This window comes from Vicia villosa, unplaced genomic scaffold (genome assembly GCF_029867415.1).
Source record: "Vicia villosa cultivar HV-30 ecotype Madison, WI unplaced genomic scaffold, Vvil1.0 ctg.001801F_1_1, whole genome shotgun sequence".
NCBI lineage: Eukaryota > Viridiplantae > Streptophyta > Magnoliopsida > Fabales > Fabaceae > Vicia > Vicia villosa.
This window is the reverse complement of record NW_026705734.1, coordinates 203,636-228,987: the sequence shown is the minus strand read 5'-3', so window position 1 is coordinate 228,987 and position 25,352 is coordinate 203,636. Positions and strand designations below refer to the sequence as shown.

The 25,352-nt window shown below is 31.1% G+C and overlaps 3 protein-coding genes and 4 non-coding genes across 8 annotated transcripts; 6 read left to right on the top strand and 1 right to left on the bottom strand.

The window, feature by feature from the left end:
* Positions 1-1,469: 1,469 nt before the first annotated feature.
* Positions 1,470-3,379, top strand: LOC131636664 (probable protein ABIL5). The gene is made up of 7 exons (XM_058907277.1): positions 1,470-1,711; positions 1,806-1,888; positions 2,363-2,510; positions 2,653-2,752; positions 2,841-2,918; positions 3,005-3,069; positions 3,145-3,379. The coding sequence occupies exons 1-7, from the start codon at positions 1,634-1,636 to the stop codon at positions 3,232-3,234; spliced, it is 642 nt and encodes a 213-aa protein (XP_058763260.1). The 5' UTR covers positions 1,470-1,633; the 3' UTR covers positions 3,235-3,379.
* A 33-nt stretch (positions 3,380-3,412) lies between these two features.
* On the bottom strand, positions 3,413-6,981 carry LOC131636663 (rho guanine nucleotide exchange factor 8-like). The gene is made up of 7 exons (XM_058907276.1): positions 6,319-6,981; positions 6,016-6,132; positions 5,764-5,918; positions 5,316-5,390; positions 4,915-5,190; positions 4,488-4,805; positions 3,413-4,108 (listed from the first exon to the last, which is right to left on the bottom strand). The coding sequence occupies exons 1-7, from the start codon at positions 6,596-6,598 to the stop codon at positions 3,668-3,670; spliced, it is 1,662 nt and encodes a 553-aa protein (XP_058763259.1). The 5' UTR covers positions 6,599-6,981; the 3' UTR covers positions 3,413-3,667.
* Positions 6,982-16,434: 9,453 nt separating this feature from the next.
* On the top strand, positions 16,435-20,564 carry LOC131636648 (uncharacterized). 2 transcript variants are annotated; one of them, XM_058907257.1, is made up of 6 exons: positions 16,435-16,942; positions 17,046-17,158; positions 17,251-17,318; positions 17,439-19,125; positions 19,260-19,401; positions 19,608-20,564. In XM_058907257.1, exons 4-6 carry the CDS (start codon positions 17,464-17,466, stop codon positions 20,258-20,260), a joined length of 2,457 nt encoding a protein of 818 aa, XP_058763240.1. In that variant the 5' UTR covers positions 16,435-16,942; positions 17,046-17,158; positions 17,251-17,318; positions 17,439-17,463; the 3' UTR covers positions 20,261-20,564. The 2 variants fall into 2 exon arrangements, with proteins under 2 accessions (XP_058763240.1, XP_058763239.1); XM_058907256.1 differs by lacking the exon at positions 17,046-17,158 and having other exon boundaries at positions 16,436-16,942.
* Positions 20,565-22,721: 2,157 nt separating this feature from the next.
* Positions 22,722-22,806, top strand: LOC131636691 (small nucleolar RNA Z43). The gene has a single exon (XR_009294139.1). It is a non-coding gene; the product is annotated as a small nucleolar RNA Z43 (small nucleolar RNA).
* A 60-nt stretch (positions 22,807-22,866) lies between these two features.
* On the top strand, positions 22,867-22,990 carry LOC131636688 (small nucleolar RNA SNORD14). Its single transcript, XR_009294136.1, has one exon. It is a non-coding gene; the product is annotated as a small nucleolar RNA SNORD14 (small nucleolar RNA).
* Positions 22,991-23,046: 56 nt separating this feature from the next.
* LOC131636690 (small nucleolar RNA Z221/R21b) lies at positions 23,047-23,134 on the top strand. The gene has a single exon (XR_009294138.1). It is a non-coding gene; the product is annotated as a small nucleolar RNA Z221/R21b (small nucleolar RNA).
* A 45-nt stretch (positions 23,135-23,179) lies between these two features.
* Positions 23,180-23,273, top strand: LOC131636692 (small nucleolar RNA Z101). The gene has a single exon (XR_009294140.1). It is a non-coding gene; the product is annotated as a small nucleolar RNA Z101 (small nucleolar RNA).
* The last annotated feature ends 2,079 nt before the right edge of the window (positions 23,274-25,352 follow it).

Genomic DNA, 25,352 nt, shown 5'->3' with positions numbered 1-25,352 from the left:
ATAAGTGCTCGTGACTTGTATGATTTTTGTGGTATTCTATGATTTTTCTCCATTCTTTGTGTTCCATTCCTCTCTTTGCTTTTTCATAACTCACTCTAGTCTTAATTTTTTTACTATCTTAAAAGTTTGAGTGCTAATCTTATAAGTCCACTTTATATATCTTCGTATCGAATATTCAGTTCACCACATCTAAACTGTGCTTATCATTTCATCATATATATATATATATATATATATATATATATATATATATATATATATATATATATATATATATATATATATATATATATATATATATATATATATATATATATATATATATATATATATATATATAACATTACCATATTCAAGCCATGTTAAATATTAAATGTATAAATCATTAGATCTAAATAAAAGAAAAAGTGATCGTATAGCCTTTGAGTTGATTTTAAGTATAGCAATTCCAAGCATTGCACATGCATTGCTAATTTTGTGAATACTGGTCAATGTAGTGAGAAACAAGCACGTCTATAACTTTCCATTTCTTTCTTTCATCCTCACCAGCCAAATTTTTTTCATATACTTAATATTCTTGATTAATTATCATACCCTTCAAAATCAACATTTACTTAGATGAAACACTACATGCACATTTTCATTTCTTCTATGTGAGGCATCATCCTTTACAAATGTGCTTGCATATCACTTGAAACAAAACATTTGCATGTGCAGCTACATGTTTGATCATAGAACCTAATTAAAAGTAAATTTAATAAATTATTCCAACAATCTTAATCAAGTGTTTATCTATAATTTACTTTCAACATTTTATTTTAATTAGTTTCAAATAATTTATAAACTATTATATACATTTTTGGTCCGCACGGTCTAACGTGTCCGCCCCGTCCTATTTTTTTCGGGCTCTTAGATACGCAAATATTAACATAATTTTTTGTATTTTTAAACTTAAAAGATATAATGTATGCGAGCCCGCACCGTTTTTATTTTTTGCGAAACACGCCAAAGTTTTAGGTCTGCACCCTCAACTGTGTTATTGCGCCCCGTTTCTACTATAATCAAATAGTTAAGTATTATAAATCAAACTTGCATAAATTATAAACAAAATCTTCTAAATTCCAATCCATTCACACCTAACTAACCAGGACCATTCAAAAAATGAAGTAACTTAATTAATAATTCTGTTTTTACAACATATATTAAAATAGTATTTAGATTAAACACAACACAATCTTGTCATTATCAATAGAATTTCAGATGTTAATCTCAATCAATAGTTCCAAATCACAATTTTAATTATTACTATCACTTTCATAACATGTAATGCTAGTACTATACTTTCTGACCTGTTATTTCTGTCACTCATTACCATACTTTTTTAATATAAAAAAACAAATAAAAGAAGAACAAAATGTCACGGACTATAAACTTGTATTTTGTCATTTTTCCAACATGTTTTGTTATGAATTGTCACTTAATTGAGTTTTTGTTTCTTTCATTATTCACTTTATAAGCTACACACAAAACCATGACATAAATTCACAAGTCTTGAAGAATCTTGTTATCTTATCCTTACTTTTATTCTTCATAACTTGAAACTTTGTTGATAGTTTTCATCTGAATTAGTGACATGGATGTGAAGTTGAAGTCTCTTTCTGAAGGTGAACATGAAGAAGAAGAAAACATGCACTTTCTGAAATCTCTTCAGGTTTGTATAAATCTATTTTGTTGTGCTTATGATATTATAAAGTTTTTTTTTTTTTTCATTTTGAATGAAGTTTTTATAATTTGGTTAATTTTAGGAGCTAAGAGAATTGAGGTCTCAGCTTCATTATGCTGCTGATTACTGTGAAACAACATTCTTAGAAAGTGAAAAGAAAAAAGAGTGAGTAATTTAAACTTACCGGCTTCATTTCATTTTATTATAAGTCGTTTTGAACTTTTCACACGTATTAAAAAAAAATAATGATTGTTATATGAAAATAAAAAATTATGAAAATTTTTACAAAATTGTCTTTCATTAATATTATGAGAAAGATAAATTTATATAATTAAAAGGAGACAGAATAATAAATATTTAAACGTATAATAGGAAAAATAATATTAATAATAATCGTTTTAATTTAATTCAGATATTTTAGTTTTATAAATATTAATTTTAAACTTAATTACATACCTTGTATTTAAATTTATTTAAGTTATTTTGTGAAATAGCTTAGCGGAAAAACTCACTTATTTTTACCATCTTTATTTATATATTGCACTTTGTAACTTTAGTGTAAAAGTAAATTTGTTTTTGTTTGTTAGTATTTGGATATTTTGATCCGTGACATATTGGAATGTGTACATTGAATTGCAGTGTTATGGAAAACACAAAAGAATACATATGTAGAGCTATGGTGACTGTGGTTGATCATCTTGGAAATGTTTCTTCTAATCTAGAAGGACTTATTTCTCACACAAATTCATTCTCTGATGCTGAGATAAAAATTCAATGCCTCAAACAAGTTAGTATATTATTAATCACTTAATATCAACTTATTTCAGATTAAACGTGTAGTCAGTGTTCGACATATGTCAGTGTTCAGTCTAATAGATGTTTGACATGTGTCAGTGTTCGGTGTTCGTACTGATGAAGTTTTTTGGCAGAGACTTTTCTCATGTGAGCAATATGCTGATAAACTTTCAATCTCAAATATGCAATGGAGGGAGAAATTGCCAAGATTCCATACAAGATATTTATCATCATGTAATATTTTTCATATAATCTTTTGATATAAATACAACTTTTTTATTTATGAAAAATCAATTATAATTTAATTGCTTTTCATGATCAGCTCCTATCCTTGAAAAATCACAAGAGAATTTGAAGCCAGCCACTGCTACAAATAACAAGCACAACAATTTGGCTTTTGGTAACATACATAACATTTCATGTTCTTATCAAAATGACATTAATGTTATGTTCTTCTAACTTTTTCCATTTTAAAAACTATACTAGTGATGCCTGTTCGCGACGGTTTGAAAGTGTTAGCGAAAGTATCAAATCCTACATTTCATTTCCAAGTGAGTTTTTCTTCTGAATTGTCTCACTTTCCTAGTCTTGGATTTGTAAATTTAATGGCTTAACTATTTCTGTAGGCTACTCCAAAGGTCGGGCCGCGTCATAGAAGATCGTTGCACGGAAGCGATATTTTATGGCTCATTAGGCGCACGAAACATACGCATTGAGAAATTTGAGTTTAATTGCTTATCATTTTCATGTTGAAGTCTAGTGTTAATTGTATGATTTGTGAATCAAATACGATTAATAAAATATCAGTATGTTAAAGCACTTTGAAAGTTCGAACTCTGAATGCAACAATTTTTTACCAGACGTTACAAATCTCGCGGCGAAATTTTAAATTTATAACATTGATGTTTAGCATAAGTACTATATGAATCTTCCACTATTTTGAAGAAATAAAAGAATTTACAACAAGTACAGAAATTACAATAACCTAATTAAAGTATGATTTACATAATGTACAAGCTAAGAAGAAATGTACACAAGAGTTTCTACTAACTTCATAACCAAACCCTCAATCTTTATGTTTGCATTTACATTGAACTTTTATAATCCGTGTTAAAATTCGACCCTTCTCTTTTTTTCCGTTAACCGATATTAATGTCGCGCGATAGGACTTCTTATAGCATTCAAATACTCGAGCTTATCCAGGTAGTAGTTTTTCTTTGGTGTTCCGACTCTCGGAGATTTAGTCAAAGCCTTTTCGTCTTTTTCTTTCAAGTCTTCTAAGTCGCCCGTAGAGTTAGTCCTTTTCACATCACTTCCGATTTTGTTTGAATTCCATCCCATGAAGTCTGAGAGAGTCATTGATGGCGGCGTGTCTGAAGAATTCAAGCTTCTCGGTCCATCCTCGGAGTTTGGAGATGTTTGTTCAGACACGGGCAAAGAATCCAATGAGAATGTTCGTCCGGATGACGCCAATGACGGATTCTTTGTCATTGAATCTACGTATAAGACATCATCGATCCTTGATAAAACCGTATAAGCCAAGCTTTCTATTACTCTTGAATAGCTCTCTAGAATGGCTTGTCCCACATCCTGTGATCATTTCAGAAGAATTCAAATTTCATTAGTAAAATGTTAAAACAATTACTCTTGTTCAAACGAAAACATATACGAAAAAAAGAAGAAACAAAATTTGATCACGAAGTTCGGCTAATTGTGCTTACGTCTCTGACCGGAGAGCGACTTAAGTAACTTTCTATTATTCAAACTTAACGTTCTAGAATATAACTTATGTTTAAATATACTATGATCCATAGGGCAGACGAGACGTTGTTGCCAAATCAAGCGACCTGCCCTATGAATCATTCCTATATCTATTAGTCTGTGTTTGGTTCTGCGTTGACGAAATTTGATTTTATATAGTTAATTTTCGTAAGAAGTGAGTTTAACGAAAAGCGATTTGTTATATCACCTTGTTGTATTGGATTTTACTGATATCAAGTGAAGATTGTGGAAGTCCCGGAAACTGTTGTTTGATCATGAGCAATATTGTTTCTGCTCTCTCCTCGAAGAGTTCTCTCTTCTCCATGCTTATCCCCGAACTCCATGAAGATTTTCCGTCTTTGTTCATCTTCCTTTTCCATATAACTATGGAAGCTTCAATCCTATTCTTGAGGTCTAGAACTTTGTGTTCAGTGGACATGTCCATTGTCGATAAGAATTGTCCCGGATCAAAGTATTCGACAGTTATGCTCTTGTAGATTGATTCGCCGAGACTTTCTCTACCGTTCTGACAAAAACACGAAGAAAAAATTCAAATATTGTCACTGCTCGCAATTGTTTGCGTCAGTATATAAGTTCAAATAAGCCGAATCTAGACAGGAGCTTGATTATATTACCTTAGGGAGAGATTCGATGTAGTTATCGGGTATTTCCATTTCGGATAGAACTTGAGCATTTATCGCCATGGCTGCTTTGAGGACTTGGTTAACATTGTCTTTCTGGAATTGTATCCATTTCACAGCTACGTCTGATAAACCTGTCGGCGGAACTTTAACAATCGGTAGCCACCATTTGTCGCTCTTTCTTTGCGTGACAGCGTTACCTTCAGCGTCTTCGTCGTTTTTAGAGACATACCAGAACTCATTTTGATCTCTAAAGTTGTCCAAAATGTCCTATAATCACATTGTCAATTAATAGTGATTCAGAAAAGAGCATGTTTGGATCGGCTTATTTAAGATTTTCTTCAGGCATTAGCACTTATCTAAATTAAGTTGTTTGCCAAAATATAATTACTTACAATGAGCATTGCGTCGAGCTTGCGCAAAGCGGGAATGTTCATGAGTAGATCGCTTCTTTGTCGAGTCGTCATAATCTACATAATGTCATATGTTAACTATCTTTAGCGACGGATCCATAGTATAACTCCTTTTTTAAAATATAAAGACGTACATCATAATTGTATTCTACGAGTCTGATTCACGATGATATTCAAATTCGCATTTTCTATGAACAGAGGATCCAACATTCACGCATTCACGCAGTCAAGGTATCAATGATCGTTCTATCAAGATTTGACCGTGCAAAATATACATATTTGAACTTATATTTTATAGTTCAAAAATACCGATCTTAAATCAAACGACCACCGATATCCCAATTACGTGAATGCTAGGAATCTCCGATAGCACGGGAGCCGGATCCATACAACAAACATACATAAAATTTTCTAGTCTCTAAAATTTTACCTCCATTGTTGATCCATCCTTAGCCAACTGTTGTGATGGAGCAAATTCAACAATGTGATCAGTCACAGATAAAAGCCATTCAATTTCTTTTCTCCACCTAACTTTCCTATCATGCGACATCGGTTCCAACTTCGACTGTTCTCCAAAAACCGATGCTACATAACATCACGAAGAAAACAAACGAGTCGTTCATAAGAACATTAGTTCGAATCCTAACCGAAACAATCTCAAAGGTAAAAAATTTAAATATACCAGCGAGATTCGTTATGGCATTCGACAAAGCCAATGCTGATGAAACACCATTTCCAGCACCAGACATGTCTTCTCCTAGAAGCAACTTAGCAAATCTTTCCTTCATCAACTCAGCTTCTAAAAAAAAAAGAAGAAAAAAAAAGGCCAAAATGTAAAATATCTTTACAAGGACTAAAAACGAAAAACTCATCAAAAAGTCCGCAAATTCTAGTTCAACTGGCAGAAACCGATATTGCTAGGTTGGACGTCAAACAAACCCTGATACACATAAAAAAAATTTAGGAGAAAAATATTGTTATATACCGGTTGGTGGCTTAGGAGGCATTTTTGGCGCATCTGAATGAACATGATCATTGTTGAAAGAAAATCCAATAGGATGAACTTCACATGAATTATCAGTTGTATATCTTGATTCAAAGCTTTTTGAATAAACTTTATGATCATGATGATGTTGATGATCTCCTTCATCATGATCCCTATCAAAGAAACCTTGAATATGTTTTCCAGGAATTTCAAACATTTTTCTAAAATGAAAAGACTTTGATTTCTGCATGCTGCTTTGATGATAAAAAGCCCTAACCATTGTTAATTAAAAACAACCTTGTTTTAATTTCCACCTTTGTTTTTTTTATATAAAAAAAACAAAGGGTTAAGAAAAAAATTTGAATATTAAACAAATTTTGATCTTATGACTTAATAGCAAATTGTGTGTTATGTTGTTTCTTGTTGTTGAAGTTAACTCAATCTAATGTAATCTTAATGAATGTGACACAAAAAAATCATAATGTAAAATGAATTTTTGGGATGGTTTTGATGATAGGAAAAAATTTGTTAGGTTTGTTTTATGAATGAGTGGATGATAGGAAAAAATTGTTACATTTTTTCTAACTATAGTAGTTGTTATTATCTCTTATTTTTCTACCATTCCTTTGTACAAAATTTTGAAACTGATTTTGGAAGAAAAAGAAGAACAATTAGTTAGTTGAAAGGTGAAAAAAAAGGGGAATATGCTTAACTATTTTTTTAATGGTTATTGTTTCTTTTGTAAGTTTCAAATGAAATTTGGATTAATTTTCGGATAGCCACAAAAATAGCTCACTATAATTAGAAGGATTTGTTTATAATTATCTTGATCCTATTGTTTTTAATTTTTTCAAAAAGAATTTTGATCAATTTTTTTCTCCAATTATTAAAATGATGGTTTCATAAGAATCTAATTAAACAAACAATCTTATTCTAATATTTTATTGTGGCCTAACTATTAGCACCACCCAAAAAATTGAGTATTAAACTACTAGTATTATTGTTTGGCTTTTTTGGCTGTCAAAAAGGCTTCAAGCTTTTAATATTTGGCTTTAATTTATTGAACTTGGGCCAATTTTTCCAGTATTTTAGCAAATTATTAACCAAACCCCCCCCCCCCCCATACACCCCCAAAAAAAGGAGCAATGTTTATATCTCTACAATATCCCAAAAATACCACTTTTAAATTTTAACAATTTATTTTCAAAATTAACGAGTTACCATAACCACTACTAATTTTTACCGTACGGACTATAAAAATAATTTTTTTTATACACAACTACAGAAATTAATCTTTTAAACTTAAGAGGACTACAATAAACAATAAAGTTTTCTCTCAAAATAACAAAAACTTTTTCTTCTATAACATTGACACCTTTAAATAAATATTTGTCTGATATCCACATGTGTCTGTATCAAACACGATAACAATTCATGTGATTATTTTTTATCTATTTAAAAGGGTTCATAAATTATAAACCAATTTTCTTAGAACCAATCTGATTTCATTAAAAAAAAACAATTTATTCAAAAATGATTTTTTTTTTTTCAAATTTAGGACACTCCAACCCAAGTAATAATCGTAAAAGTGGTCCATATGATATTAGAAATTGGGATAAAACATGTCTATGTATAAATAGTGTAAAGAAAACAAACATCAACACTATATTGAATACTATAGATCAAATTGTCCATATTAGAAGTTGTGGTAAAACATTTTCACACATAAATAGTGCAAAAAAACAAAAATCTGCACAAGTACTATAATTTTGACTATATATATTATGACCAATTGGACACAAAATAACAAAATATGTCATTCTACAGCCAAACCAATGATCACAAAAATACAATAATCATCAACTGTTTGCTGTTTCAATTTTTATTATTATTGTCACAAAGTGTCTGGGACTATATATGTTGGAGTATCTCTGTTGAATCCTTCAAATCCAAGAGTTTTAAAAATATTCTGATTTTGATATATACATTATATTACATTTGCCGGATTCATATATTATTATTATTATTTGGAAATTGATTAAAAATAAATGTTATAATTTATGAGTACATTTAATGTGCTATGTCCATATGACATTTGTCAAAACTGCATGCCACATGCAAATTTATTTAAATATTTATTTCTCTAAATTCAATTCAAATTCAAATTCTGGAGATAGTGACTTGATGATAGTGATTTTTTAAAGAAATTGGCTTTGTCATGTTGTTATTTAGTAGAAGAAGAATGTGACAAAAGAAAAGGGTTGATATCTAGAATTGGAAATATATTGTGACCTGTCTGTACTATAGGATAAAATTCAAGAAATCATTTTGGTTGTTATGCTATTTATTATAAGATATTTAAGATTTTTCTTTTCCTATTTTATGTTTTCACTGAATTTAGTTGATCACTAGAGAGTAAGATGGAACTTGAACTTTTGAATTAGATTATAGCGAGTTCATGAGGAGAAGTTAACAGTGTAGAGCAATAAAAAAACGTATTTAATTTAATCACCATTTAATGTTAATAGGCCTAACCAATAGTAATTACCATGTCATTTTTGTTTTATTGTGTAATCTACTCACTTGCAATTAAATGAAACTTGTGACTTTAATTGCAAATTTTGACTTTATGAAGCAATATTTGTTCATCAGGCGGGACATTCAAAAGATTTCTTAGATTATTGTTGTGACATAAGATAATTTATATTATTCTTTATAGTAACAAATTTGATTAATATCATATTAGGACTTTGTTATTTTGAAATGTTAATATATATATATATATATTTTAATATTATTTTGAAATAAGGCCTTCATCTTAATTTCGGTAAAGGGGTAAAGTTTGTCATTCTGCATGTTTCCGTCTTCGTGTACATTGAAATTGACTAAGTTGGTTGTTTCACCAGCCTCTTTCCTTCTCTTCTCATTGACGATGACTGTTGATAGTAGATTCTTCAATGTCGTTTCATGTATCAGTCATGCCCCGCGTAAGTCGAATGTGAGTACAATTGGTTTGCTCGAATCATTATGATACTTCATTTTCAAGTTATGAGAATGTCGTTGTAAATTCTTCCACAAGGAATCATAAAAAAGCAAAATTTCATGGTTCTCTTATTTCTCTCTTCTCCCAAGGAAACCCATAGATCTATACGTCAACATGGGTGAGTAGAGGAATCCTTGAATGTTAGGAGACTCTAGCCTTTGCATGGCCTCAGATTTTGTTTGCTTAAGCCTAGTTTCGTGAAGATTCTGAGGTATATCAAATCGTACGAACGTTTGTCATCAATGAGGATCCATGAGACATAATGATTAACTATGGTAGTGTCGATGATAAGCGGAAGTTTTGTGTTAGAAATTACATACACCTTCTTATGGTTTTGGAACCCTAAGATATAGATTTGTCGCTTTTTCGCCTCTCAATTTGCGACATTGATTTGAGAGAACTTTGTGGTGGATATTCTTTCTTCTTAAGATGATCTCCACTGATCGCATCCACCAAGAAGGTCATAGGTGATCTTGAATTAGAAGATACCAAGGTACTTTTAGAAACGAAGTCAGAAGTTGGTATTTCCATCTTAATGTGATTATTACAACAATCACGGTTTAAATTAAAAGAGATCTAATTGTAGAAATTTGTAGTAATCAAAAGTCAATTTCTATATATGGTGTTGCTATTCTGTTACGGAACCATAATTGTCGATGAATTGATGAGGTAGATTATTGATGCGGTGGTGCAGATCTCTTATGTAACTAGTGAGAATTAACCTAAAATGTTAACATTCTAACACTCAAGTCAACAAGTGAACAAAAAAGAAGATGGAGTGAATTATGGTGAGAATCATATTTTTAACTCACACATATTGATTTATATATGGTAGACTGTGATTGAGTTTATATATTGGCAAAAACAATTAATTTGAAAATGATACTTATTGCATTTGTGTGACCATAACTACAAATTGATCAATTTATATTTAACTCAAGTATAACAGAAAATTAATTTAATAATATATTTTTTTGTCTAATAAAATAATATAAAATAATAAACATAATTTCATTTTTAAAGAATAAAAAATGGATGATAAATGAATGTTGTGGGTTGGGATCAATATCTCTATACAATTATTTGATTAATAAGATTATAAATATCAATTTCTACTATGTGCTATATCCATCATATCCAAGTTGGTATTTCTTAGGAGTAAATTTGAAGTCAGAATTGAACCACATTTTCAAATTTGAAATATCAACACCGACGTAGATTCAAAATTAAGAACCAAACAAGGAAAAAAAACTGGTGAGGATTCTGTTACATTATTTATTACAGACACCAATCTCAGTGTTCTGCAACATGACTCCTGTGACTTGCATTAAAAAATTTAACCTATTTTGAGTACTAACTGACAGATGTATAATACAAATAAATGGTTAAAATAATGAAACTTGGAATTCATTCTTGATTGTGACTTTAGGGAAACAAATTTTGGTGCTATAAACTTTTATTTTTAATTTTTGGCTTTTCAGACATATAAAGCAAAAGGAAAATAATGTTTTAGAGGTGTTATTTTTTGTTACACCTTTGAGGTATATAAAGCAAAAGGGAAAATATTATTTTCCAACATGTCGCATCAAATTAATTGTATATTTTTAAATGTGTTTGATTAAAAATAGTTAAAGTTTCAAATTAAATTTAATACTTAAAAATAGTTTATTTTATTATTATTATTTATAATTATTATTAGTGGCGGAGCTAGAAATTTTAAGGCCTGAACAAAAATTTTACACGCTATTTTTACTAATTTTAGATCATGTTTCTACTAATTTTGTCCATAATTTTTTCTAAAAATTTTGTCCTTTATTTTATTCAAAAAATCACAAAGTGTGTTTACTAATTTTGCCTTTAATTTTAGGTCTTGATGTCTAGTCTTTTTAACTAAATAGACTTATAAAAAACCTAAACCTTTTCTATTTTAAAAATGTGTGATCTGACCCGAACTTATATGGAGTAGATTAACTTGTAGACCTTTTTTATTTGTCTGGCCTATTTCTACCCCAAATTGTGTGAGTGAATAATGAATTGGTTGTTTGATTTCTCTTGGGTGAATCAGAAGCATAATGTCTCGTCAAGCCATTGAGCAACCAAACAACAAGAATTTTAATTAAAGATTAACCAAATAGTTTATGAATTTTAAAAATATCTAAATACATTCTTATTATAATTGTAAAGTGTTATCTCGAATAGTTTTTGTTGAGATTTAAACACTTGAGAAAAGTCTATGCCAAATGAATAATATATTAAGTGAGAGAATTTATATCTGAGGTACTACATTGAATATTATTATCTATTCTACCTGCTATTCCTAGTATTCTCTTGTTTTAAGAGAATGTTATTGAATGAGGATTACTTTTAGAAAATTTACATGGCAAAGTAGGTAACATTTTAAAAAAGTTTAAAAGAGATACCATATCACCCACTAATATTTGATTACAATAAAGTATCAAATAATAATTAATATAATGCATATTAATATTTTACTATTGGAACAGATTATATATGAATGGCATAAACATGAAATAACTTTATAAAATGCTTATTAATAATAAATTTAAAAAATAATCATTAAAGATATTATAATAACTCGTGTCTGTAACAATTTTTGTTATATCAGTATTGTTTTCCTTGTTGTTCTTGTTCTCCATTATTGTTGTTCTTCATTATTGTTGTTCTTGTTGTTGTTCTCCATTATTGTTGTTTTTATTGTTCTTGTTGTTGTTCTCCATGTTGTTGTTCTTGTATGTTGTTGTTGAGAAACATTACTTTGAGGTTGTTTTAGATTTAGATTTTGGTGTTTTGAATGGTTAACGTACAAACTGCCTCAAAAATTAATGAATATGGGAAAGACTTGGACCTCTCCAAGATAATTTACTGTAAATTATAATTTTCATGTATGAAGCATTTCTTTTATTTTTGTTTTGGTTTTATTCATATTTAGTATAGGATGAAAGTTGATAAATTAGTGTGTATGAGAAAGGATTTCTTGAATTCCTTGAAACCATATAATAAAGCCCTAAATTAGTTGTAACCTTAAGCTGATAGATAAGAAACCATAGAATAAAACTTTCATTAAGTAAAATTATAAAAAGGTCATTTTTTTATTAATTATATCTAAATCATCTGAATGACAGAAAGTTTGACCAAATATAATCTGCTTCATCATCATCAGAATCGATGATGACTGGCTTTTTCACCTTTCCTCTTCTTGATCTCCTCTTCTTGAGAACTCTCCTTGGTCTCAAAGGTTCAGTAGCATGGGCTCTTTCAACAAATTGGACCTCTACATCCACATGAGCCTCTGTTCTCTCAACATTGGATGAAGTACTCAATTTCTGTTTTGTTTCTTTCATGACTTAGACTTCTTCTTTGATTTTTTTGGATAAAGTTTCAACAGAAGTACTCATTTTGATTCTTCCTCTTCTTTGATTTCTCTTTCTTCCTCTTCTTTGATTTCTCTGGATGAAGTTATTTCGCTTTTATATTGATTCCTTTGATTCTTCCTCTTCTCTAATCTTTGAAAGTCTATAAGTCAAAAGATTTCACGCATGTCAAGTTTCCTTCTAATTATTGCTTCTTTAATTCTCCACGTTTCTTATCTTAGAAGTTGGAAAGATCTTCTAGTATACTAGCTACTTTGAGTTGTTGAACGATTACATCTTTGTTTTCAAATTTTTTTTTTCCTTCTTAGATATTTCTTCAGCTCCTTCTTACGCATAATTTGATGTTATTCTTGTTCTTATTGATTTTGTTCTTGTTGTTGTTCTCCATTAATGTTGTTCGTGTTGTTGTAGTTCTTCATCCTGTTCTAAAAATAATAAAAATGCTGATGTTGGGAATTAAACCCACGCGCAGTTAACTTTACCCTTTAGCGTTTAATAACCAAAGTAATAAATGATAGCTTTTCATACCGACATACGTTACATCGTTTTCGTAATTGATGTCAAATACATTTCGTGTCCAACGTTAAATGTGTTTTTTGTAGTAGTAATTATTCGTTGCAACTTCAATAATAATATTTTAGGAGAATGATTGAAAATGTTGATAAGTAATTAAGATACTCAGTATACTAATTTGACATTAAATATAATATAAAAATAATTTGAAATATAACAAATAATCTATATTTTTCCCAAAAAGCATAAGGTCTCATATTTTTCAACAAAAATCTGTCGGTGGATTTATGTTTCATTCAAATTTAATACTACATCATTAATTCAATATAAACACTTTCAACTCTTATTTAATACATAAACATTTACTATAAGTAATTACCCCTTCATTTACATTTTTAGGTACTCATTTAAATGGTCCATTCGTGGTTATTTTTATTATACCAAATATTTTTATTTTATTCTGTTAAAAAAACATTTTCTACTATTTTATTTTTCTAATATGCATTCAACCATTTCCATGATTTAAATACAAAATTTAAATTACACAATGCACTAATAAAAATCCATTAGGTGGGGAGCCATATGTCACAAGCCTGTTTCTTTTTCTTGCAAGCTATGACAAAAAATAATACTACTAAATCCTTTGAATGACATAAAATAAAGGCAAATATTTCTGGGCCATGCATCATTACATCCTTTCATTTAATAATCATATCAACAACTATATTATATAGATATTTTATTCAAATTACGTAGTATGCTATTAGGTGTCATGTAATGAAGCCAAATCTTTATGTATGTCAATAATTAACTAATTATTAAGTCATAATTACTGATCCTAAGTAGAACAATTTATATATTTAAAACTAGTTAAGCATGTACGGTAAATAACTGAATTTTTGAATTTGTCTCTCTTACTTCTCCTTAACTATTAATTCTTCTTTTATACAAAAATATTTTTTTTTAATAAAGATAACTTAAAGTTTTTTTTTTTGCGATAGGGTAACCTAAAGGTTAAATAGTAATGATTTATAACACGTGACTTAGCTTGAAACAATCATTATCTTTAAGTGGTAGTAAAGATGATAATAATCCTTATGATGTCAGTTTTGTAAATATTACAACAATCAAATGATGGATAATCGTAAATGTGAGATTTATGGCTTAGAATAATATGTACTTGAGTTTATTTAATTTGTTGTGCTTGGTAGTTATAGTTCCTCGGTCTATAAGCCTTAAAATATTCTTTATTGTCATTGTCACGTAAGACAAGTGTCATTGAATCATGTAATTGGTAGAGGGTCGCATAACTATGGTCCTAATATACGCCTTTAAGGAGTGTCAATTCTCTAGACTCCTTCTTATAGGATTTGGGTTGCCCAAGCAAATAAGGCATTGGCCTAGTACAAAATAATTGCCCCTTAAGTTTTGTCGATAGAGTCGGGTGATAACTTTGTTTTGAGGTTCTATATAATTCTTGTGGAGTCATTCTTCTCTAAACCACACTCATAACTATTTTTCTCAGTGAGATTTGACGGAAAGAGTTTGTATTCATTCTTGCGAAGAGTCATTTTACTTTGAAATTTGTCAAAAACTCAAACCTTAGTATTCATATTAGGTAACATAGGTTGAGATCTGGTTGATTACTTTATGGAAACAATAAATGCAATGTTGGTTTTATTAGGGAATGAGATTCTCTTTATTGATGTGTTTGCCTGCATATTATCTGTTTCATCCTCTTAGATCTTTGGTTGTGAACTGTTGGATCATAAAACATTTAGGCTTCCATGATTAGTTAGAAGTTCATATAAAAAGGTGTAATCGCACCATGTTATTTTTTTTTTCATTTTCTATTCCCTACGTCTTTAGTTTCTAGTTTGCTTCTTAGAGAGAGAGTGTGTGTGAGAGAGAGAGAGTGGGAGAGAGAGAGAGAGAGAGAGAGAGAGAGAGAGAGAGAGATTGTTAATACATGATATAGTTTTTGTTTCTTCATAATTCCATTTTAGAATAATTTCCTACTCCATTTTTCTCTTGCGTGCTTCTTCGCTTATTGGTAAGTTTCTTTCTTTAATTCATAAAGACCTTTTGTAAGTTTCTTCACCTATGTGGATGGCATATTGATCAAAATTCAAGGTGAGGAATTTCACTTTAAGGACTTGTTAATCACATTCAATCAAGTCCTAAAATATGATATGATGTTGAATTTAGAAAAATTCACTCCCGAGGTCCAAGAGGAACAAGAGTCAGACAAAGCATATCGCTCCAACATCAAGTATACACATAGCTTAGGCAATAAGAGTTCCATATTTTCAAGTCAACAATCATTCTCAATTAGTAGTGAATCAAGTAAGATAAGAGAATAAAGCAAAGAAGTATTCCTTAATTGATTACTTAAAAATATTTAAATTCTCTTATGGGGAAGATCAAGGAGATTACGATCAACCTGAAGTGAAACCATATAATTAACACAAATCAATGATAATTCAAAAATCTCAGAGAACTAATGTTTTTGAGATTGAGGTATGTGTAATCATTTCCAACTCAATGTGGATCAAATGACATAGATTTATGTGTATGGATTAATATCATTAAGTTATATGCATGCAGTTATTACACATAGTCATGTGTGCATTAATGACATAAAACATTGTGATGCATGACAAGATTTCGACTGACACAATGATCGTGTCTAGAGGTATCTCTTTAACGCCAGTTTACTACTTATGCAACTCTGCTACGAAGACAGTTTCCCACCTGTTTTCTCAGTGCAATTTTGCTAAAGCTCTTTGACATTGGCTAAGCAGAAAGACAGGGATTTCTAGTATCCATAATAATTTTATTGACTGGTTTGGCCTTTACAACCGGTTCAGATCTAACCAAGTAGGTCTGATAATGAAAGCGACTTACAGACTCAAAGGTTTACTTGTAAAGACTTATAGGCATTAAGTTAAACTTGATAAAAGCTTTGTTATATGTTTAGAAAAAGAGTCTAAACGGAATCAACATGTCCGCTTGTTATTCCTAACCACCGCTAAATTATTCCATCTCTAACCTGAAATCTTGATTAAATTATTTGCCATTAATTCCACTCTCACCAATTAATGTTAATATTATTTATTTCAACAAAAGTGACTCATAAAAAACCCACCCTTTTTAAGCTAATTAATTTTAAAAAATAATGTCATGATAACTTGGATGAAAGAAGAAAGAAAGTTCCAAATTTATTATTTTTGCTTTCATCATCATGTGAAGTTGCGTGGAGCCATTTTCCACTTTGTGACACTGTTCCTTCCTTCCTCACTCTTGTGTTTTTTGAAACACCTTTTGTTCCTTTATCACTCTGCAAATCAACAACATTTGTACGACCAAACCCAATTTTTTTTCTGTTTTCCATACCCATAATCCTTCAAAGATTTCATTGTCTCATCATAAACAATCATTCAACACCATCTCTTGTTGTTTTTTTTTTCAAGCTTTTCTTCTTCTTCAAGTTGCAATTTTTATCACAAAAGTCAATGCACCCCCTTTTTTTCTACACCCCCATTTGGATCTGAATCTCTTCTATCTCACCCCCATTGATGAAACTCCTCAAAACCTTCATGGGTTTTCACTTATTCATCATAAAGACTAAATTTTTATGATTTTTGTCATGAATTTCTCATGTTGGTCATTCATGGTAAGTCTTGTTTTTTGCAACCATGAATTATGGCTTATTTTTATATGATTTTGTATTTTAATTATTTTTATGTGATTTTGTGTTTTGTTTCATTAATTTTAAGGAAGAGTAACAAAATTATGAGTTTAGAGTTAGATCTTCTACTCTTTCTATTCATGCTTCAAGAATCTAATTGGAAACATAAACAAAATGTTAAAAAAATAAATTTTTTTAGAGGTAATGATTTAGACTTTTTGTTTGTTTGTTTCTAGATAGGATTATTGTGTTGTTTTTGTTAGAAACTGATTAGTTTAATGGTTGTGTTTCAGTGGGACAGACATGTATTGTTTTTTTATCTAATGTAGACAAACTCTAAGATCCAAAAGGACAAGTTCATGTAAGTATTCTATTTTCTCTAATGTGATTTTAAAATTTTTTTAATAACAATTTTTGTTTTTGTTTTTGTTGTTTATAATAATTTTAGCATCTGAGTAATTTGATGAAATTTCTGTGACAGAAAATATCCTTAAGGAGACTTAGTCATGTATAAGCCATTTGTGACATGTGATGATCCAAAAGGAGTTGTTGAGTGTGGAACTATAAGAAGATATAGGTCAAGTTCTCACAAAATGAAGGACAAGACAAAGAGCCGGAAGACGGTCGAAAATTTGGAGACGAACAAAGAAGTTAAAGTAGAGAAGGTGTTGTCGAGAGGTTCGAGCGGAAGAGAATTTGATTCATCTTCTTTGCAGCTTGTGGAGGTGTCTAGAGGCGCGGAGAAATTGAACAAAATGATTAAGTCGTGGTCTAGTGGTCTAAGGTACGATGCAAAATCGGAAGATATTGCGAAGGATTTGTTAAAAGGCGCTCTTGATTTGCAAGAGTCTTTAGAGATGCTTCGGAAGGTTCAAGATGCGTCGAGTAGTATTGCTCGTTCGAAGAAAAAACAAGAGGAGGAACGTGAAAGGAGTAGGATTGATGCAAAGGTGAATGATAGAATTAGGATGACGCATTCTAATCAATTTGTTGAGTACAATTCGGCTTATGGTTCTTCGAGTAGTTGTAGAGAGGAGCTTAAGAAAGTTATTAAGGAGAGTTTGGTTAGACAAAATCTATTCCAAAGCACAAGCGCTTCTGAAGGATTGGATTCTGCTTCAGCGGCGTTTCCTTCTACAAGCTCGAGTCAATCTTCTGTTGTTTGGTATGACAAACTTTCTGATTCTTCGTCGTCGCCAAATTTTCCCAAACGGGAGAAAAGTACCAATCTCGTTGCAAAGTTGATGGGATTAGAACAAGTCCCTTCAAGAACATTTCCATCGGTTATGCAAAAACAAACGGAGAATCAAAAGATTGTGAATCAAAAGAGACCGGTTTTCGAGATTGACACACCGAAGATAAGAAAGCATAGTTCGGTAGTCGAGAAGATTAATCCAGAAAGACAAAAAACACTGAGGGAAATTCTTGAAACCACTCATTTCAATGGATTGTTGAAGAATAGTCCTATTAGAGAGCACAAGCTTCACAATCATGTCAATCATTCGAATGATCTTCAATACAATGAGTTTGGTGAGTTACCACCGATTGTACTCATGAAACCTCGACGTGCTTCGTATGAAGAATTCGTAGAAACTTATGAGCCGGTTCCTCAAGAAGAGTTGTCTTTTAGAAATCTAAAAGCCAAAGGAGCTCCTTCAAAAACCTTCAATCCAATGGAAGGTTCAACTACCAACATGAGAAAAGACATGGAAGAAAATCTTTCCAAAAGGGTTATCAGAGAGGAAAGACCGAAGCGCGTCAAAGAGGTTTTCGAAATTGATGTGAAAGAAATCAAACCGGTCGAAAACAAGAAGGTTCAAAAAGCTAGTCAAAGATTACAGGCAAGTGAAACAGTCGACGAAAAAACTAAGGTAAAGAACATTACAAGTAGCAGAAAGCCACTAGAGAAGGAAGTTTCAAAAGCTAAAGCTGTAACAAAAGCTCAAGATCAAGGAGAAATCAGGTCTAGTAGTGAAAAGTTGAGGAAGCCGCGAAGTGTGTCGAGAATTGACAAGAACGAGACTCCGTCTAGAAAGAGCACTTCTTCAAATTCAAATACCACCATCGCTAAACCAAAGACACAAAAGGTTAATAGTTCAAAGGATTTGAAAAAGAGTCCGATGAAGAAGCAAAGATCTATCGACTTGCCCGAAGCAGCTAAACCACTCGTAAGTTTTACCACTGTCATTTTTTCTGTCTCTATGGTATGTAGTAAGTTTGGAAATTTGAACTATCGTGTATTGAAGAGTTTAGCTTAGTAATCCTTATTAGATGAGTTTCAATTCATTATTCTTGTGCACAGGATGAACAATTAAGGCAAGAAGACGGAATGAATATCAATGTTTCTTGTAAAGAAGATTGTGCTGAGATTAAAATAATTACTACAATAACAGAAGATCTCGTCATGGAGCATGAAGTAGACACCTTTTCGAATAAGACTAAAGGTAAGTTTCTCAAACTATCACTAGTTCTACTTTTTAGACGATTAGTGGCGCACATGGGAGTGTGACGGGTTGGTTTGGTTTAACTTTTGGAGGAAAATATTTGCCGGTTTGGTTCAGCTTTTGCAACATTTTCTTTTTGAAAACCAAACCAAACCGATGAAGAATAAGATGGTTTGGATTATGTGACTTATTTCATCCTTTTACAGATATTTCTGAGGGCCAGAATTCTTTAGGTGACAACGTTTTGATGCCAAGTTGCGAAGATGAAAATGATGCCATCCATGCCGAGGAGCCTCATGACACCACCAGTATCGGTGAAACCGATTTTATGCTAGACAAAAACACTTCTGAGCTGAAATATTTTCTTCTCACAAGTAAATCATTCATTGACCATGCAAAGGGGCTTTTCAATCTTGATGTTGGACTTGGTTATCCTAAGATCCTAACGAAAATCGAAAGTAAAGGAATAACCAATAGCAGACTCTATTTGGACTGCGCAAACGAACTCGCCGAGAGAAAAAGCCTTCAAGAGTCATCATCACAAGTAGTTCACCCCTTATTGCTAACTTGTGTAGGGAATTCAAGATTGCAAATCTCTTTCGGAAGCTTGGTTGAAGAAGTTTACAATGCAATTGAGAATCTGACATCTTATAGTGAAGATTCTGAGACTAAACTTCTTTTGGATAATATCTGTGCAATGTTGGAGAGAGATATGAAGTGCAACAGTAGAATGATAAATGGAATATGGAACTATGGTTGGAAGCATGGATTTTCTTGTGATGAAGTTGAACAAGTTGTTAATGAAGTAGAAAACATGGTTTTAGATGGATTAATTGAGGAGATTATTGTAAATTTATGATTACATATTCTAAGACATTTTGAATATACACCCATGCCTGCATGCAACCAGACACAGAAGGTCCGGATTTCAAATCCGGTATTTAGATTTTCAAAAAATCAAAATCTTCATTGAAATTCGGACCTTCTACAGACGTGGCTGATTGCGTGCGCTAATTTATATTTCTTTGATATCAGCATCTTCACCTTGTATATAATAAGGACTAATGGAATTGACTACAGGATAGAAGAGTTGAACAAGTTAGCTGCAGAAGTTGCATGATTTTGCTATGAAAAATTTATTTTAATAGAATCCTCATTAGTCATACAGTATATTTGACTTACCTATTGTGTATTCTTTTAACCTTTTGCAATCAAATTTCAAGAATTTTGAAAATTTGCTAAAGAGAGAATCTTGTGTAATGTTTGTTGATTTGTTGTAACTTTCTGTTGAACCTCAATAATTAAGTTATGAATATTGTTAACAAATAACTTGTTTCTTCATATTACTCATTCAAGGTCAAACTAATTTCTGCCACCGAACTGATTGTATCTCTTAACCGTTTCTTTACTTATAATCTCAATGCTCTAGACCACTTTCCTTTCAAGCTAAAATGACTTTAAATTTTTGGCATTTTAATATGCAACATGATGTGCATCTTATTAATAGAATTCATATTCCTCTTTTTATGAATCGATCAGTGTATTTCTTTTGGGTTTCTTTCCTTTTTAGTTGGATCACAGTATTTCAGTTGGGTTTCTTTCCTTTTCAGTTGGATTTTGTTGAGCATAACTATGGTGGTGGGTTTCGATTTTCATGTTGTGAATTAGACAGTGAAAGAGTCGCATAACCCATTCTAGAACCTTATGTTTTCATCTTGGGGGGCTTGAACCACATCACGGCGACTCCCTTAAGGGTTTACATGAACAACATGCATTTTACAGCTCCCTGAGTGTGATAATAGCCAAGCACGATATCTATATGCTCAATGTGTTCATTTGGATCCTTAGTTCTGTCATAAATCTCCACCTTCATAGATTTTTTTAAGAGATCTAGGGATCATGCTATCGAGGATTCGTCTTAAGAACGAGTTGCTCTTTCAATTACAAACTTGTGCTTCGGCGCCGTGTTGATCCTTCATACGAGATTGCTGTGATGGCGAATGATGATGATGATGATGATGGTCATCTGGTGACGCGTGGCTCCCGCTTCTTCCTCCAAAACCATGAGGCGGAGTTTGGTGTCCTCAATGTTAGAGGCAACATGGAGGGGATCAACGAGGGAGCACTTTACTTTTAGAAACTACACTCAATGTAGATTCCAACCTACTAATCTAGGGGAAACCTTATGTGGTTAAGCAATGTCGACAAGTAACGGTCATGGTGGTGGCATTGCGTGTGGCGGCCGTGTGAATGACTGTTGATGGTGCCATGATTGTGAGAATTGGATCAGCGATATGTATGAGAAAAAGATTAGTGCTTTGAGAGAGATATGTATGAGAAAAATATTAGTGCTTTGAAAGAGATAAGACATGTGATTTGCATTCGTAGTAAAGACATGGTGTTTTTTTGGAACCACAGATAGGTGGAGACTAAATAAAATAAAATATTGATGCAATGAAGTGAACTTACGGTACGGTAAAGCGGGATAAATCTACAAGATTAACATTTCAACACTTAAGTTAGTGAACGAGTGAGAAAATATTTTGAGTGTGTGAAAGAGAGAATACATGAAAAGACACAAATTGTGCTTTATATAATTTCAGCAGTTAAAATCGTCTCTGTGAAATACGGCGCCTCATGCCGACTTTTTATCGATCAGATTTAACAGTGAAAAATATGGTAGAGTCCGGAATCACATTTCCTCGAATGGACTCACTTATTTGCACATCTTTACGTGTAATATTTGTTATTGAGGTTTTCATGTAGACTTTGTGAGCAACCTAGTTTTCAAGTTTAATTACAATTTCAAATTTAAATTTATAAAAAATAAAAAAATTAATTATAAACTTTTTATGCATATAATATATTTAATAGGGGTCTACTTAATTTAAAAGTAAATCTCCTAAAATTTTACTAATTAAACTATTAAATTAAAAAATATATTAATCAAATAAAACTAAATTTTTTATTTATAAAAATCAAACATTTATTTCTTATACAGTCAAATAAAGTTAGTATTAAAATGTTTATTAAGCCCAATATAAAAAACCCTTAACTTCTGGCCCAATCTCAACCCGATCACCAAAACAAACTTCTTTATAACCCTAACTCTCACCTTCTCAATCACACATCTCATAGCCGCAAAACTAATCCTCATCGTAAACTAATTTGTTCTTCAATTGGATTCTAGGGTTTTCCAATCCCTCTTCAAAGTTTGCATTTTTACTCTCTCATTTAGATTTTAGCTTCTGTATTATTCGTTTAATGATTTTGTAGTATTTGTTTTGTTGTTCTATACATGATATCTGTAACAAAAAAAAGGACGGTGATGATTCCTTTTATAGGTCTCGTTCGTCGTAATTTGGTCATTTTTTGATCTTGCCGACAATACTGTTTTCTGAGTCCTTTTTGTTCATTTTATGCTTCTGTATGTTGTTTGTTAGTGTTGTTGATGTTTCTGTATATTGTCTATGATGATAAAATAGAAGGCTTGTTTCTCAATACATTCGCAGTGGCCGACCAAGAGCTTTCGCCTTCGCCAGGCTTGAGAGCTAATGCTGTTTTTATCCTTCCTTGGATGTCTGAGACAATATTCATTCATGTTTTTAATTCTAACATTATGGTTGCAAATCTTATATGTTTTGTTGGCTATGATGAATTATAGAGATAGTCATGCACCACTCTGATTTCTTAGTGCTGATAATTTTCTCATACCCATTCTTTTTCTGAGCCATTTCCTTAATCAATTTTTATGGTTTTTTTAATTGTTATCAGAAGAATTGGGCATATGATGAATCTGAAATTGTGTAAATGGGTAATTTGCATCTGAATTTCATTGATGTTAATATCACCTTGGAGAACTGATGCCCCCAATTCTATGGATATATATTGTTTTTCCAATTATCTTGATTATTTGATATATCATTAGGATATAAAAATTATTAACGTTTTACAAAATTTTAATAAAATCTAGACTTCATTGCAACTTTGGTCGACCAATGTTGCAATTAAACCTAAAATCTAATAAAATGTTGGTTTAGTTCTTCTTTGTAACATATCAAATCAAATGACTTTTTTAATGAATATTAACATTTATAGATATATATTCTATATAGTTTAACTTTTAAATCTACAATAAATTTTGATATAAAAAAATACAGTGTAAGTTAGGGAGGAACATTTGTTATAGTAGATAATGGGCACGAGGACCTTTGTTATAGCACCTAACCAATTTGAAGAGAGAGCGACTTAGAGAACTACTTAGGGAGGAACAATTGAATTGAACATATGACTTCTATAGAATCAATAAGCTCTATTGAATTTAAATGCAGCCAATACGAGATGGTTTGGCAAACTGAATCTGACATATGACAAAGCAAACTGAATCTGCCATCTTGCCGTTCCGTCCATCGTTTGCAATCTGCCAAGAATAAGCCTCCGGCCAAAGAAAATGATGTTGCTTTTTTGCCTTGTTCATATCTAAATGAGTGCTAACTTGGTGACAATTAAGAATAGTCGCACAAATCCCTCTACACAGCTTACAAGAGAAACCGTTTCCAAACTAGCCTATACCTCTATTATCATTGTCCATAGCAATTCTGATATTCTGATATCACTCCACAAGAATGACCGAGTCTTGCAACTAATCTTCCATGACTAATCCAAAACTAAGGCTTTTATATTTTGGATCTAAAATCAGTCTCTTAGCCCATTTTCGAAGCCCATTCTTAATACCACAACTCAAGCAAGTCAAGTTTGTTAGAAATCTCAATCAAATCATGGAAGGCCAAAGAAGTTACTATGTGTTAAGGCATCATCATCTAGTGTTACCTGAGGAGTGAGGTCTATTCCAATAAAGAGAACCACTCCACACAAGAAAGATCATTTAATTTAGTTATGTATTGTCTATTGAATATTTTATGTTGTATTCTGAACAAGGTTTATTTATATTTTGTCTGTTGAATGTTTTATGTTGTGTTCTGAATAAAATTTTATTTTGTTCTTTTGTATGCCTATATGAACAAGGTATTTTGGTATAAAGCCTGTTAGAGCCTATAATGTAATATGAAGAAAGTTTTATGTCTGTTGATTATTAACATGGTGTATATTCAAAGTTTTGGGATAATATCTGTTATATGCTAACAAATTCAAGTTTTGGTGTAATGTCTGCATACGGATAAACATCTTAAAATTGATACATTCAAGTTAACACTTACAATTGTAACAATTCAAGATGATGAAAATTGGTACATTCAAAATTCTGGCGTAATATTTCATAATGATACATTGGTATAATTCAACTGATACATTTTTGAAAACTAGTACAAAATGACCTTTACTAATATAATTTAATATGTACATAATGTCATTGATACATTAAACTAAAACGGATACATTCAAGTAAATCACCTATTGTAAAACTGGTATATTTAAGTAAAACTTGTATGGTAATTCAACTAGGTATAAATAGGGGTGGCAAAATGGATGGATTGGATGGATATGGATTGGATTGTTAATGGATGGACCAAAACAATCCAATAATCCATTAACAATCCACTAACATAACCTTTAAAAAATCCAATCCAATTCATCCATTAGTATAAAATCCAGTCCAATTCATCCATTAACATCTTTTTAATGGATGGATATCCATCCATCCACTAAACTAATTAAAATATTTTAATTATTTTATAAATTTTAGAAAATCTGTTTTTTTTAAATTTCTTTAAAATAGTTTTTTCTTAACTGCATATTTTTTTAAATTAATCTTTCAATACACTTTTTATTAATTTTACAATGCACCTTCTTTAATTTCTAAAACATGGATTGATAAAATCTTTTTTTCTGCCCCACTGGCCACTGCTCACAGTTTAAATTGAATCAAGGTCTCACACATTTAATACTTAAACTTTAAATTGTACTGTATTGATTAAATTAAAATATCTTGAAAA